We start from the raw sequence: 16,486 nt of genomic DNA, 5'->3' as shown, positions 1-16,486 counted from the left end.
TACAAATAAAAGGCAAAACATTTTGGTATTTCTAATATTTGGTAAAAATATTCATTTTTTTTTTTTTTTTTTGGTTTGGCAATTAGAACATTGACTTTTTTCAATTTCCCTTCAGGTTACATAGATGTTTTTAGTACTTTACGTTCCTCTTGCTTATACAGACAACATTCAAGAACTCTTAAAAACATTTGTTCGGATCTTCAGTACTGGCCAGGTATGAAGCAACGGTTGCATTGATTTTGAAAAAAATAATGTATGTAATATATTCTGATTTGTTTTTCTTAGTAATACTAATAGTTGTAAACATTCGTAGCTCACAGAACTTAGAATATTTGTAATGAATTAATTTCGGTATATCTGTGCAATTATTTATGTGAAAAATATAAAATAGGAACTAAATTTTGAATGTGAGTATTAAGTGTCTCAGTAAATTATGGGATTTATACCTGCTTCAAAATAATTAGCTAAGCACATTTGTTTACTTCCCCTCATTTTCGAAATCCTCTTGCAAGACGAGAAAGAAAAAGAAAAATCAGGAAAAAATCTGGGTAACAACAGAGGGATTTCATCAATGGACCAGAAATTTGAGGACTTTCCATAAGGCATGAAGTAGATGACATCAAATTGATAGCAAAATCAAATATTCATTCATATGTATTGAATATTACTATATGATAACATTAATCAGGCACTAGTGATGGGTGTTAGGTGACAGTGATAAATGAAAAAGACAGATACTGCCTACCTTCATGAAACTTAGAGTAGTCTAAAAGAGGTGTATATTACTATTTCTAGTAGGACTTAGGAAAAACCCTAAATTATGAACCAACAATAATGTGTTCTGGGATGGTTGATATAGTAAATGGTCGAAAGATTAACAGAAGGGGGCCAATCACAGAGCTTGGACATGGCTTCTAACTTTTAGGCTAAAATTGGCAAAAAACATGTTCTTAGTAAGAGGGGGAGGGATGTGTGTGTGTTGAGAGGAGTCTGTCTCTGAAGACTCCTGGTTCGAAAGTGATGCCAAAGAGAGAAACAAGACAGTACCACAGATTGCTTTGGACTTGAACCATGTACTACAGGTGTCCTGCTATTCACCATAAGTCTATGTTTTTGTAGTCTAAATACATTTACCATCTCATTAGTTTTGAGGAAACCTGTCAACATTCAGTACTGATCACTCTGTTCCTCTTTATAAATACAAATGGATTAGCAAGAATCTTCACATTTTTGAGGAACAGTTGTAGCATGAAAGAGAGGCACCAAGTTGAGCAAAGAGACCAATAATTCTCTGAAGAAATGGTTAATGCAGAACACAGAAGAATATTTAAGGACGATATATTTTTAAGTATTCATGGAAGACATAAAAACTGAGCATGTATTTGTGTATGAAGTATATATTTTCAGAACATATATAGCTCAGAGGTCAGGTTCTTTGATCATATAATAAAACTGAAATCAAATAACAAAGGATAGCTAAAAAAAAAATACCTAAATATGTGAGAATCTGAAGATACTTTTCTGAGTGTCTTGTGGTTAAAGGGAAAACTCAAAACTGAAATTATAAACAGTTCGTAATGAACCATAATGAAAATCTGCATATCAAAATCTTTGGTTTGAGGACAAGCTGGTGCTGAGGGCATTGTGTAATTTATTAGGAAATAAGAAAGATGAGAAATAAATTGATTAAACATTTTGAGACTTTTTAAAAAAGAATGTGAGAAATTAATATGGATAAAACATTAATATAACAGCAAGAAAATATTACTTAAACCAAGTGCAAGTTTAATTTGAAAAAATTTAAACAATAGAACAAAATCAGATTAAGAAAAAACAAGGAAATACAAATAATATTAGAAGTGAAAATGGGGAACTGCCACAGATAAAAAGTTCCAAATAGGTAAAGGTCCGAAAACAAAAAGTTAAAAGTATTAGATGAAGTCTGTAATCCGTCCTTAAAATCTTAGTTTGGGGGTGGGACTCTTTGTTCAAAACACAATGCAGAAACCATAACAGATTTAAAAGGTAAGGCTGTATTAGTTTTTTAAATTAGTGTATCATTTAATTAAAAGACAAAGACATTAAAATAAATGAAATATATATAACAAAAGGTTAGTATACATAACATCCATGTTTTTTACAAATGAAAATATGTAAAGGTCATGAGTAATCAATTCACTAAAGAAATAACAATAGTCAATAAAAATGAACAAATTTTTTCAAACTTACCCTCACTTCTAATCTCAAATACAAATTAAAACAAGTACTACTTTTTGCCTATCAGATATGTACAAGTTAAAAAGATTTATACTTATATTATCAATTGTTGCAAAGGCTATGGAGAAAAGAACAATCATTTAGTGGACATATAAATTGATAATAGCTTTCTAGGAGGCACTTTCTTAGTTTTAAATGAGGTAAACCTCACAGTTTTACTTTGAGGAATTTGATCTACATGTGCTGAAAGATAATATATAAGAAATGTTTACCACAGCATTATTTTTAGCAACAAAAAAACCAGGAAACAACTGAAGTCTGGAGTAGGGAAATGGTTGAATAAATTGTTATACTCAGATAAATTGGAAAACTATAAATAGCCATTAAACTGGATGCGCTATCTGAACTATTTTGAAAAGTATCCATGATATATTAGGTGAAGAAAGACAGTTGCAGAAAGTTAGATACTGTTTTTATGGAAAGAGCGTGTGTTTAAATACATAGAAGTATGGTCATGAAACAATACTGGTTGCTTATAGAAAGTGGAAGTGGGATTTGAGGAATTAGGAGACACTGATTTTTATTTGATACTCATCTATTTTTTTTTTTTAACATTTTTAAATTACGAAGAAAATGTAAATTTAATTCCATAGAGTCAATCCATTTTGATGATTAGTTTGTTGGAGTGTCAGGCAAAGAACTGTGTTAAAAAATAAGACGAAAGCTTACGGTGTACATATATGATGTCAAAGTTTTGAATCTTAAGCATTTTTCTTGTAAAAATTTATAGTAAGAAATAAATGTGATACTGTTTCATTTAGTTTTCATACAGTCTCGAGGTTTTAAAACTTTGAAATCAAGGACACGTCGTCTACAGTCCACCTCTGAAAGATTAGCAGAAACACAGCATATAACACCATCATTCATGAAGGTAATTAGACTTCTTTTTTTAAATCAAGAAAGAGCAGTAATTTTCAAATTATTGAAATGAGAACTAGCAATATCTGATTTCTTTTGTTGGCTGATTGATTTTCTCCCATTTTTCTACTTATGAGAAAAAGATGAATAACCTGTGTAATCATTATATCTACAACTCTTCCGGGTGCCAAACTTGTCTCCACTGGCCTGTTAGACATCTCCCTCTGTTTTTCTCCCTACCAACCTGTACCTGCTTATGTGTTCTCTGTGTTAATTGAGTAGCATCCACTCAGGTTAGAAACTTGGTAATCAACTTTGATTTATCTGTCTTCTCTCACCTCCCACATCCATTAATCATTATAAAGTCCTGTTGATTCTGCTTCTTAAATATTTCTTAAATCTCTCTTCATCCCCAGTTCCATTGCATATATAATTCGAGTAATCTAGGCAAGAAATAGTTATTAACACTCATTTAGTCTCCTCGCCTTTAGTTTTACTACTTTCAGTATAGCGTGCAGACTGCTACCACCAGTCTGTCTAAAATGTATTAAATGTAATAATTGTATTCCTCTGTTTTATTGTCTGACTCCTGCCATGATACAGAGGGTATGTTATCTTTTGGCCTCTGCCTACCATTTTCTGTTCTCATCTTTCAGTGTGTTACCCTCCTCTGTACCTCTGTCCTCCTTCTTGCTTGGCATTTTAAAAGTCTTGTCCTACAAGATTACTTGCAGTTCCTCAGCACTAAATGCTGTTATTTCATGCCTTTGTCAGATTGTCCATGCTATTTGTCTTTATGGCTTTGGTACCTCATTCTTTTTAAAACTTCTCTTAGTTTCCTTAGGTAGTATTTATTTTATCACCATACCTGGTACTTCTAACATAATATCAAAATGGTTTCAAAAACTTATTTATGAATCTTTTCTTGATAGACTGAATACATTCGGATCATTGTTTATTCATTTTTACATCTCCAGAACTTACACAGGGCCAAGTGTATGAAATGTGCTCAGTAAACATTTAATACTGAGGTTTTCCTGTATCAGAGTTAAAGGAGTGCACATCAGGCCATTAGAGCCCTAAGTCAACCTATGACCTATTATCTGTTTTTAGTATAGTGTTCATCCAGAGAGCTTCTTTATAGTACTTGATTGATAGAGGAATAGGGTCTAGTGTCAGTTTCTGAGCCATTGATTTAGTAAGTTACTGTTGAGTTTTAATCCTCATTCTTCATGTTGCCAAAAAAATTTAAAATTCTAGACTCTTACTGAATTTTGTGTATGTGAGTGGTCAGAATGTTTCTGGGGCGTGTTATTACCTGTATAGTCAACCAGTACTGATGTGTTGTTTGTATATTTAGGGATTTCTTTTGCGAGACAGAGGATCAGATGTTGAGACTTTGGACAAACTCATGAAAACCAAAAACATACCTGAAGCTCACCAAGATGCTTTTAAAACTGGTTTTGCAGAGGGTTTTCTGAAAGCTCAAGCACTAACACAAAAAACCAATGGTAAGTTGATTTGACATCCATGTTTGAGAAGAGTATCTGAAGGGAAGTCATAGTCCAGCCTTCAAGTGATTATGAATAACTTTTCTAATAATTACCCAATTTTCCATTGATCTTATTCTACCATATTTGTAACTTAAGCTGTGTAGAAATGGAAAAAACTGCTGGCATTTTCCCTTTCTCCACTGAGAAATCTGAGTCAAGGACAGAATGGCTTCATGCAGTTTTTGGTAACAATGCTAAAGGAAATCATGGCAATTATTCAGAACACCAGGTTCAAAATTGCATGTGATGAAATATGATTATCATCAGTATCCTAATATTTGCATTTCATTGCACTGTCATTTGATTTAAGGCTTTTTCTTTTTCTTCCAGATTCTCTAAGACGAACCCGTCTAATTCTCTTTGTTTTGCTGCTATTTGGCATTTACGGACTCTTAAAAAACCCGTTTTTATCTGGTAAAGGCTCTTTTTATTTTCCTGACTTACTAATTTTTAAAAATCTTTTACATACTTGTTTCTTTTTCATAGGCTGCTTAAAGCTTAGAGAACGAAATTGTTGATGTTCATAGTTCTAGAATCTGGACCTTTTATTCCTCAGTCAAGACTTCTCAGATTCAGTCACTCGAGATTGTTTTTTGTGTTGAAGTAGAAGAGTTTTAATGTTAGATTGTGGTACCTTCTACCTTGTCAGAGGGCTTATATTGACCTTGTTTTGTGGACTGCAAGAAAAGTTTCTTTAGGCACTGTACAAATTCAGGTTTTACTTATTTCGAGAAAGATGATATTTTGTTAAACTTGCAGTGAAACTTAAGAGTGTTAGAGTGAAAATTTTCTTTCAACTTCTAGTACCGGTTGGTTTTCTGGATATTTAGAAAATAATACCTGTCTAATTATAAAATTAAAAAATTTAGGAGAGTTTTATAATAGCAGTACAAAGTGAAATAGTTGTCTATTTTAGAGAAAAATTAATAAATCGAATTTATTAAAAATTACTTTCTAGAAAATTACTTTAAATGAGTCCCCTGTTTTTTCAGTTTGCCAGTCACAAATGAAGTAATCAATGTCAGGTTTAAGTGGTTCTAATTCCTTTTTCGACAATTTAATTTTTACCCTGTGTTCTCTACTCTTTTTATGATTGAGTACCTTGAGAGAAAAAAAAATCTAATGTACAGTTAAGAACATCGGTTGATTTGGATCATGATTTCATCCTAGAAGTTGCATGTAGCCCCAGATACTATTTAAGTTTTTGCGGCATGAAACCTGAGATGATGTTTTAACATCCAAGAATGGCCTTTTGTATCTAAGTTCATGGTCTCTGGTCTCCTTTTTTTTCCAAAAACAAAACAAAACAAAACAAAACAAAACCCAGTATAGGGACCCAGTATAGTGTTATCGGCAGGTTGGTAGAGGGGTGGCATGAGCACTGATTATTCTTTTATGTTTCTTGATTGATGTCTTAAATTAAGCAAAATATATATTAACGTGTGAAATACATTGCCTTCGAGTAATTACTCTAATTTTTTTATTAGGTCCAAGTGCTTCTGCTACATACTGATTTTCATTATTCATTAAGTCCATCTGTATAGAGCCTTAAAGCAATAATTGAGGGGGCTAAAACTATGTCCTTTGTAGAACTATTGTTTTAAATTTGCTCTCAACTTGTATTTTCTCGATATGTTAAGTATTTCTTATTAACCCTATATAATTGTTTACTCATTTTTTTATTTCTTTATATTTCAGTCTATATTAAAGACAATAGTTTTGACTTATTCTGAGGAAATTAGAAATCGCTCAGTTTACTCAATTATATCTGTCCAGTATGGAAGTTTACCCAAGCGGGCGGGAGGTTTAAGAAAGCTTTGTTCCTCATAGTTAATCTCAAATATTTTACGATTCTACTAAACTTTTACTGTCTTTCTTATATTTAATAATGTCACTACTGATATAATCTAACGGCAAATAATAATAAATAATAGCTGTCAGAAGAAGAAGGCCACTTGAAAAGTGAAAGCTGTTCAGCCTCACCCTTTATTTTTTTAATGCCAGTACCTTTTTTTTTAATCCTAGTTTAAGGCAAAGTATTTCAAAGTGTAGATCCCTCACCAGTTGTATCAGGTTAATTAAGGGTGATTGGTAAAAATGCAATCTCTGCTGTGTCCTTTTCCGAAATCTGTAAACCAAGAGTTCAGTGTCACGGCCCAGGAAGCCGCATTAACACATTTCTCAAGTGATTTTTCTGCACACTGGAGTTTGAGAATCATTGGTTTCAGATTTCTGTCATTAGCTATTTACCAGGAGAAGAGGAATATAATTCTTAATTTTAATCAGAAAGTACAAAGATGTCATTTTAATGTGAAACATTTCTTCCTTGAACATGGTCTAGAAATCCAGAAGACCTAGTTTCCACTCTACGCTCTGATTTAATGTATATGAAGTTAGATAATTTTTCTGGGTTTCACTTTGTTGCATCTGAAAAAATGAGATGTTTGGAATTTTATGAATCTATCAAGTGTATAAATATTTTCTTCCCTTTAGTCCGTTTCCGGACAACAACGGGGCTTGATTCTGCAGTAGATCCTGTACAGATGAAAAATGTCACCTTTGAGCATGTTAAAGGAGTAAGTTAAAGTTTACCTGGACTTCTTCAAACATTAATTGTATAAGGTCAATATTTCATTCTAAAGGTGTGAATAATAGAAAATATATATATTGGTCTCTGCTCCCAGTTTATGGCACAGAGCTGCTAAAACTCATAATTTCCTAAGTAATAAGAGCACTAGGAACATCTTTTGTTCAACTATTCGGTTTTTGACCACTATTTCTGACTCAGAGCTTCTAAATCTCTTGGAATTTCCTGGGTGATAGGAGATGATAGAAGTGTCTTTTGTTCTAATGAGGTGATTCTTGGAGGGATTCTGAATAGCTTTAGGATGGGAGCTGGTCACCAGAAAGACCCGAAGCTTGGAACTCTCAGCCCCACCCTATATTCTCTAGAGAGAAGAGAGGGGCAGGAAATGGAGTTAATAATTGATTGTGCCTCCATGATTGAAGCCTCCATAAAAATCCCAGTAGTTGGGGTTTGGGGAGCTTCCAGGTGAACATGTGGTGGGATTGTAGCACATCCAGAGAGGGCCAGCAAGCTCTTTGCCCCTTCCCTGTTTCATGCCAGGACTTAACATTTGTGAAAGCAGCAAGGTACTTTGGAATGAATGTGGACTTCAAAGTCAAACAGACTATGGTTTCAAATTCGTTTTGAGTTATTGGCTGTGTGACCTTGAATAAGTTACTTCAGATTCTCACAGATTGTGTCTGTACTTGGGACATAGTCGATAATAAATGGTGCTTCCTTTGGTTGTTCCTCTTGGTGATCTTTGTGACTGTAGTATCTAAAACATCTGTATCGAGTGAACAGAATGGATGAATGCTAGTTTATAGCTGTTTATTAAATCATATGACAGATATTTAATGGTGTCTTCTAAATGCCAGTCCCTTTTTTAGGTACTAAGATAGAAGAAATAAAACAAATCTTTGCCTTCATGGAGCTTTAATTCTTACAGGAATTGGACAGTGATGTGGTATATAAGGAACTATTAGAGTGTGTTAAGTGGTAAAGTATTATGGTGGAAAAATAGAGCAGGGTATAATGAGGATTGGGGGTTCTGGGATAAAGGCCACAATTTTAAATGGGGTGTTCAGGGTATGATTGACTGAGATGGTGACATTTAAGTGAATATTTGGAGACGATGGAGTAAACCATGCATGTATCTGATCAAAGAATTCTTGCCAGAGGAAGAAAGAGCATAAAAGACTTAAAGAATTAATGTACCTTGTTTGTTTGTTGAGCCGTGAAAAGGCCACTTTTATGTGGAATGGAGTGAGCAAGGTGAATTAGCAAACATGAGGAGATGCGATCAGGGAGGTAGTCAGGAGTGGATTGCATAGCATCTTGTAAGCCATTATAAAGACTTTGGCTTTTACTCATAGAAAGTTTGAGCTGTTGAAGGATTTTGAGCAGAGAAATAATATGATTTGACATAAAATTTAGCGGTAACACTGGCTGTTGTGTTGATGATAATCTTGAGAAGACAAGGGAAGAAAACAGGCATTATCATAGTCCAGGCAAAGATAGGTGATGGAGGCTTAGACCAACATGGTAACAGTGGAGTTGATGAAAAGTGGTTAGATTTTTAGCATATATTTTGAAGGTACAACCAGCAGTTACTTGACAGATTAAAATATTAAGGTATAAAAGAAACAAGTGCCAAGAATGACCACAAGATTCTTAGTTTGAACAATTGAAAGGATGAAATTGTCATTTACTGAGAAGAGAATGCTGTGAGTAGAGTAGAGCTTTGGGACAAAAAGTAGGAATTCAGTTTGGGGTGTGTTATGTGTGAGACAGCCAAATGAAGGTGTTGACTAAGCACGTGGATAGAACATTTTGGCATTCATGGGGGAGAGGTCTGAGCTAGAGAAAAAAATTGTAATAGAGATTACATTTAGCTGTATTAAGTCCATATGTTTTCCTTAGATCATCAATGAAGTGACTATAACTAGAAAAGAGAAGAGGCCTAGGTACTGAGTTCCAGAGCATTAAAAGGTTCAAAGACAGAGAAGACGAAACAGAAAAGAACATTGAGAAGGAGCTGCCACTGAGGTAGCTGAGGGTGGTGACCTAGAAGAAAATTTCCATGATGAGGGAGTAATCAATGATGTGGAATGCTACTAGTGAGAATTGATCATCTATTTAGCAATGGGGAGATAGATCATTTGTTGTATTTGATAAAGAGCAGTTTCAGTGGCAAAGCGGGGGTTAAATCTTGATTGCAATGGGTTTCTAAAAGATGGACATAAAATGGAATAAGCGATTACAAATAATTTTTAATTTTGTTGGAAGGGGTAGTACAGACAATTCATCTATAATAATAGGAAATAAAGTAGACATGTATATAAACTGGTAGGTAGGATATATATGGGGTGGAGAGTTGTGGAAGTTCATTGATAGTGGAGTTGGAATCAAAGTCAGGAGCTGTGAGAAAGTGTGCAAGGAAGAAGTGGTGTGACTGGTTTGTGGAAGAGGTGTGAAATTGTGTAGGAACGAGGGAATGAATGGATTAGAGAAATAAAATATGATTTCTGGGCCACTCAAAGTTTGGAATCACGAATTTATATTGAGACCAGTCAACATGAGTATTTTTTTCTACTAATTAATAAGCAGGAAGGAAAGCATAATAATAGTATTTAATTATTTAAAGATTGATAAAGATCGTCCTGCAATTTAATGACTTGTCACTAATGAATGTGTTCAAGTAGAGGCAAGATAATTGTCTTTGAGGAATGTCTTGGGTTAAATTCTTCTTGTAGGGGGTACTTGAAATCCATGACTTCTTTTAGGACTCTTCCACCTCTGAAGAGACTGATGATGTTATTTCTGCTCTTCTTCTTTTCACTTTCTGGTCCCTATTTATACATCGACATTTTATTTAAGCTTGACTATTGGGGAATAAGGCATCAAGAATTATGGCAGTTCTACACACCAAGCAGTCCTTTCTTTCCTTTGCAATTTAAATACCTGTGCCCTGTTGGAATTGTGAAAAGGGAGCAGTTGAAAAGATTGGTGCAGTGACTACTTGAAAACTAGACTTACCAGTGCAGAGGTTCCTTCTCATCCTTTTTGAGGTCTGCAGTTTGAGGGTCTGCTCTCCATTGAACTTGTGCTGAGGCTCTGGTCAGTGAGGCATTCTTATTTTTTCCCTGCAATGTATATACTTCACCATACAATATACCACACTGTTTTTGGAAATAGGCCACTTCTGAGTACAAAGCCAAAGAAGACATGCTGATAATGAAAGGGAATGTCACCAGGTAAAGCCTCAAAAACTTTTCTGTCCTAAAATGAATAAATGTTTGCTATAAATCTAAATTTACACAGAGCAAAGTAATTCAATAGCATTTACCATAATAGGTATGCCAGTAGGTGGTACCTGTGATCAGTTTTGTCAAGTCTTAAAGAGCTTGTACAGGCATGACATTTCCTTGCTCCGGTGTCTGATTATGTAGGGATATTTTTATATGTAGTTACCATAAAAATATTAATAAGGGCTTTTATAACTTCATTCATTGCCTTGAGCCCCATAACCCTACTTTCCTCCATAGATTTTATATTCCTTAACTGAAACTTCTCTTGCCACAGAGGTTGGGGAGAGAAAATGTAATTTGAATAGTCCATACTTAATCTCTTTCCCTTTTTTCTGTAGTTTCAAGTTATCCATTACCTTGACCAAATCTATTTGGTCTTCTTTTAGTATATGGATATCTTTGAATATTTGAAAAATTAAAAAAAAAATAATCCAGCCAATTGTTTTTTAAACAAATTTTATTGAAGCTTAACATGCACTTAAAAATACACAAATCATAAATGTATACATATACCTCAGTAACTTTTCACACAGTGAACACAGGTGTTTTCAGCACACAGCTCAAAAAACAACATTATCAGAACCTCCCTAGTGCCTCTTTCTAGTTATTATCTCTTCCCACCGCAAGGATATTCATTGTCCTAATATATCATACATTAGTTTGTGCTGCTTTTTGAATTTATATAAATGCAAAACATGTAGTTGGTACGGCTTCTTTCACTTTACATGATGTCTGTGAGGTCCATCCATGCTGTTATGTATCGTTGTAGTTCATTCATCTTCTTTGCGTTGGAGACTGTTCTACGAACATCAGAACACTATATATATATTCTGCATTAACTATACATTTAGGTTGCTTCTAGTTTGGGCTCAAATAGTGCTGCTGTGAATATTCTTGTTTATGTCTCTTGGTGAGCCATATGTATGCATTTCTCCTGGGCCTAAGAGTGGCTAAAGCTTTGCCTTTAACTGTTAACTTTATAAATGTTTTAGTAAATTTTTAATAACTTAAACAGAATAACTATAAGACCATTTCAAGCTTAACAAAAGCCCTGCTTATTCTTGAACAATTGTTTATTTCCTGGAAATAACCCTGGGACATTTTCTAGAAATCAAAGGTAGTCATGTGCTTAGATTTTCAGGATGCCTTTTGACCCAAGATGTGTTTCATGTTTTAATGCACTCTTTTCCAGGCAGTTTCTTTTTAACCCTGCCTTACATACTTGAGTTCTTTTTTCTCACTGAGAGCCATTTAAAGTTGTCTAATGTGAGATTATAAATGAGCTGCCAATGAGATGAACTGGATTAATAAATGTATTGTTTGGCAAGTATAATTTAAAACAAATAAATATAGTCTACAGCCATGTCACCCTGAACAAGTCCGATCCCGTCTGATCTTGGAAGCTAAGCAGGTTAGTACTTGGATTGGAGACCACCTAGGAAGACCAGGTGCTGTAGGTGTAAAAAATAAGGGATTGTAAGATGACAAGGTCCTTGCAATCTGAGGTCAACCAAGGGTTGCCTCACCTAAAAACAATTTTTTTAATAAATAAATATAAATAAGTGCACATATAAACACATTTGTAACTTAAATTGGTAGCCAACATTTTTAATTTGGAAGATTTCATCCATAAAAAGATTTTGGGTTTTTTTCTTAGAAAATTTAAGTCTGGAGCACTAGGTCTGTATTCCTTGGTAGAGCCAGGTTGTGGTTTTTGGCCCCTTTAATGGACTGTTATTTTTTAGTTTAGCATATTGCCACAACTGTTGTTTACTATCTGGCCTGCTGCACTAATTTTTGGTATCATTCTGGCACTAGGTATTTGTATTTATGACTTTACTAGTGTGCTGATTAGGAAGATTGCTCACCATTTCTGATAGGAAGCTTTTGTAATCTTATCAGTTTTTAAAGTTGAGCTAATAGTCTACTTTCCATCTCTGTTGATGAATTTGGGCTTTATTCTCTCTAAGGATGGCAATTCTGCAATTTTAATATTTTGGGGATTAAATTTTACACTTTTTTTGCCACAACCATTTATAAAACAATATCAGTACGCCATAGCTTAATTTTAGTCACTGCCCTTTGGCATTTGTTAGGAACTGAATGATTTATAATCTAGGAGTAATTCTAATGAAGAGGGCCTCGTAATCCCAAATTAGTGTTACAAGTTGAACACAGATCCTTTATCATGTATGTATTATAGCAATATAGTATCATTAACATATAGTAATATATTTATTATTAATATAGCAAGTCCACATAATTTGCCCTTGAGGCTTATAACTAGGTCCAAAAAAGTTCTGGATTTGAAACTTGCTAAATCATATGCCACTGACACATTTGACTTGAATTTTGAATAGTTTTTGTTAACTAGAGGAAACACTACTTTTCAAAAATGCAAAAAGTTAGAAATGTCTTTTGTTGGGATATGTAAGAAGACTTCGCATAATTGGCAGTAAGGGCCAGGAGAAAACCCTTTGTATATTTATAAATATAGGGAAATTTTTGTATATTCCTTTCACCGAAACATAGAAAAAGGTTAATTTCCAATTAAATGTATGATTTTCAAAGAGGATGGCTTGATACTGTAATCACTATTGAAAATTGTTTGGTGAATTGTGTCACTTTAGGTGGAGGAAGCTAAACAAGAATTACAGGAAGTTGTCGAATTCTTGAAAAATCCACAAAAATTTACTGTGCTTGGAGGCAAACTTCCGAAAGGTAAGATATTGTCCCTTTACCAGACTTGACATCAAAAAGTACTGTACTATGTTACTAATTAAATTTTTATCAGATTTAATGGATTAAAGTTTGCTTTTAATTGCTATTTTATACATAAATGCTCATCCTGAACATACTTTTCTGTAACATTTTTTGGTAATTTTAAATTACGTTATAATTTCAAACTTTAAAGTTGCAAGAATAGGATAGAAAATTCTATCCATACTCAGCCCAAACTCACCAAGTTTACATTTTGTCATGTTTGCTTATTCCCTTTCTTTACATACATGCATTTTTTTAAAAAAAATACTAAGTTTTGAAAAAAAGTAAAACATACGTCCACAGCATTTAAATTAAGAAACTTAGGAAAATCCCAAGTGCTTTCATGGATCTTCAGTTACCATTCAAATAACATACTTTTTAAACCAGTTAAAATGAGAGAATTAAATTCAGTAAGCAGATTGAGCAATACACATTCAAAATACTATGCCTTCCTGTGTTCTTTCCCACCAACTGTGCTGTTTAAAGTTCCACAACTATATTATTTTCTTCTTGTTGTTCTTTAGTGATTTCAACAACAACAACAAGAAAAACTGTTCTAGTATTGTTTGAGAAAAGCTATTTTCTTCAGTGGCAAAAGTATTTTTAGCTTCTTCTCACTTAGAAAAGGTTGTGAAAGGGACTGAACATCTATATTAGGACTTGTATAAACTGAAATAGAAGAAAAATTCTCTTGACGACTTGCATTTGGGAAAATATACTAAATTTCTCTTTGAAGGTGATCTGCTTCTAAGTTTTCTATCTAGTTCTTTAACTTAATTTCCAAAAAAGTAACCTTTTCCAAATTTACTCTTCAGATGTTGGACTTGCCCAATATATTTCTTAACTGCCCAGATGCTGTGATAGCCACTCAGTCACAGACAGTCTCTGCCTCCTCCACATAATAAGTGGTCAGAATAGCAGCTCACTTTTTGCTTTTGGTTTTGAAATGCAATTCGAATTTCTCACTACAAGTGTTTTTTGGCGTAGGGTCCATACCTGTAGATGGTTCATCTGCAAAGTAATCTGAGGATTCCCCAGCATACTTACCTTTCTCTTAATTCCTGCAGATAGTTTCTTTATAGTTTTCTGAAGATGTTCTTTCAAATCAAGTGCATTTGTTATTTGATTTGTGACTTCTTTCATGTCACTTGGATTCATTCATTTCACAGCTCCATAAATTTCAAAATGTTCCTGCAATGTAATATCTGACCTCAGGGGATTTATCTGAGGACAATATCCCATACACTTAATGGAATCATCATCTTCAGTTGGGCCTGAAGAATAATCTATAAATACCTGGCCTGAAGTTGGTTCAATATCACCAACTAGATTATTCACAGTTGTGCTTTTGCTTGCACCATTTGGGCCCAACAGCCCCAAGATCTCTCCTTTTCTCACACAGAAAGAGACATGTTTAGTTGCCACTTTCTTTACTTTTTTTGTAAGAAGAAAATCTTTCTTATCATCATATACTTTATGCAAATTACTGACCATAATGGTTGGTTTCTCTTCACAACACTGTCAACTCATCAGTTCTCTTACCTTTAGTTGTTCAACTTTGACATCTTCATCCTCATTGTTTGGTGGTTCTGGAAACTTCCTGTTTTGGGACTTTGTAGAAAAGGTCCTGAAAGGGGTATCCTGATCTGCCTTCATGTATTTTTTTTAGTACTCTAAGAGGAAAATCCACAGTACACACTGCAGGTGAGGAGATAAAACAGCCATCAATAAGCCTATCCCATGGATTATAGGTATCCTTATTTTTTTGAATATATTTTTGAATATTCTTTCAAGAAACCTAAGACAAAAATTTTTGAAAATTTGTATGCTGCTGTGATATTGTGATGTGATGACATTTGGTCTTTGACCCATACATGTATTTTTTTAACCATTTGAGAGTAAATTGTAGATACCGTGCTCCTGTATGCCTAAATATCTCACTCTATTTTCTCTTAGAGTAAGGGTGTTCCAAAACTATTATCAAATTCACAGTCATATTTAAATTTCAGCATTTGTCCCAGGAATACCCTTTGTAGTTAGATCCCCTCACCCCCTACCCCCAATCCAGGTTCACACATAACATTTAGATTTTTCTTTAATCTGAAAAATTCCTCAACCCTTTTTTTGGAGGGGTTGAGGGTAGATGTTTTATGGTCTTAATTGTGTAGAATACACACAAATTTGTAGAACATTTCTCAATTTGGATTTGTTATCTCACAGTTACTCAATATGATTTTTAATGATTGTGATATTGTGCTTTATAATAAGAAATATATTTAGTGTTAGTTCCAGTTTGGGCACAGAGCTCCTAAAGCTGTAATTTGAATACTGAAGAGAGCAGAGCAATAAAGGTTTCTTTTGTTATGTTAATGAGATAACTTGGAACACACCTGAAGAAGGGGGCAGATTGCCAGGAGAACCAACCCTGTGGGGTTGGAACAGTTAGTCTACTCCCCACCTCTGGAGAGGGAGAGAGGCTGGAGGTTGAATTAATCACCAATGTCCAATGATTTAATCAATCGTGCCTATGCAATGAGGCCTCCATATAAACCCAAAAGGATGCGATTTCCCTGCATATCTCCTTTGGCTGTTCCTGATTTATATGTATTATAGTGAAACAAGTAACCTGCTAAGTAAATGTTTCCCTGAGTTCTGTGAGCTGCCGTAGCAATTTAATCATACACAAGGAAGGGAACATCGGAACCTCTGACCAGCCTGTTGGTCAGAAGCATAGGAAATCACTTGGTCTTGCCGCGGGCATCTCAGGGTTGGGGGTGGGGAGCGGTCTTGTGAGACTGAATTCTCAACTCGTGGGGTCTAATGCTATCTCCTGGTAGGTAGTGTCAGAACTGAGTTGAATTGGAGGGCACCCAGCTGGTGTCAGAGAATTGCTTTTTAGTGTGAGGTGGAAACCCACATACTGGAATTGGGTGCACAATTGTAATGACGCTATGGTGTTGGTTGTACTCTACTTTAACCATTTATAAAGAACTTTAAAATTATTTTTAATGTTTTACTATTAAATTTAGCACTGGGATGATCATCTTACTATCTCGAAGCTTTGCCCATATGCTTAATTATTTCCTTAGAACAAATTCTAGATTTATTCATTTGTTATTTATAGATTATTATAGATTCTAATTCTAGAAATGGATTTG

General features: G+C 34.2%; 1 protein-coding gene across 1 annotated transcript in view; it reads left to right on the top strand.

The window, feature by feature from the left end:
• Positions 1-16,486, top strand: part of YME1L1 (YME1 like 1 ATPase) — a 49,422-nt gene that overhangs the window by 15,928 nt on the left and 17,008 nt on the right. The window contains exons 4-9 of the mRNA XM_011370997.2: positions 116-214; positions 3,039-3,148; positions 4,496-4,646; positions 5,019-5,102; positions 7,182-7,264; positions 13,196-13,286. Coding sequence (XP_011369299.1) covers positions 116-214; positions 3,039-3,148; positions 4,496-4,646; positions 5,019-5,102; positions 7,182-7,264; positions 13,196-13,286 — 618 coding nt within the window. The remainder of the gene's footprint in view (positions 1-115; positions 215-3,038; positions 3,149-4,495; positions 4,647-5,018; positions 5,103-7,181; positions 7,265-13,195; positions 13,287-16,486) is intronic.

This window comes from Pteropus vampyrus, unplaced genomic scaffold (assembly GCF_000151845.1).
Source record: "Pteropus vampyrus isolate Shadow unplaced genomic scaffold, Pvam_2.0 Scaffold180, whole genome shotgun sequence".
Lineage (NCBI taxonomy): Eukaryota > Metazoa > Chordata > Mammalia > Chiroptera > Pteropodidae > Pteropus > Pteropus vampyrus.
Note: the sequence above shows the minus strand (reverse complement) of the source record. Positions and strands in the feature narration are given on the sequence as shown.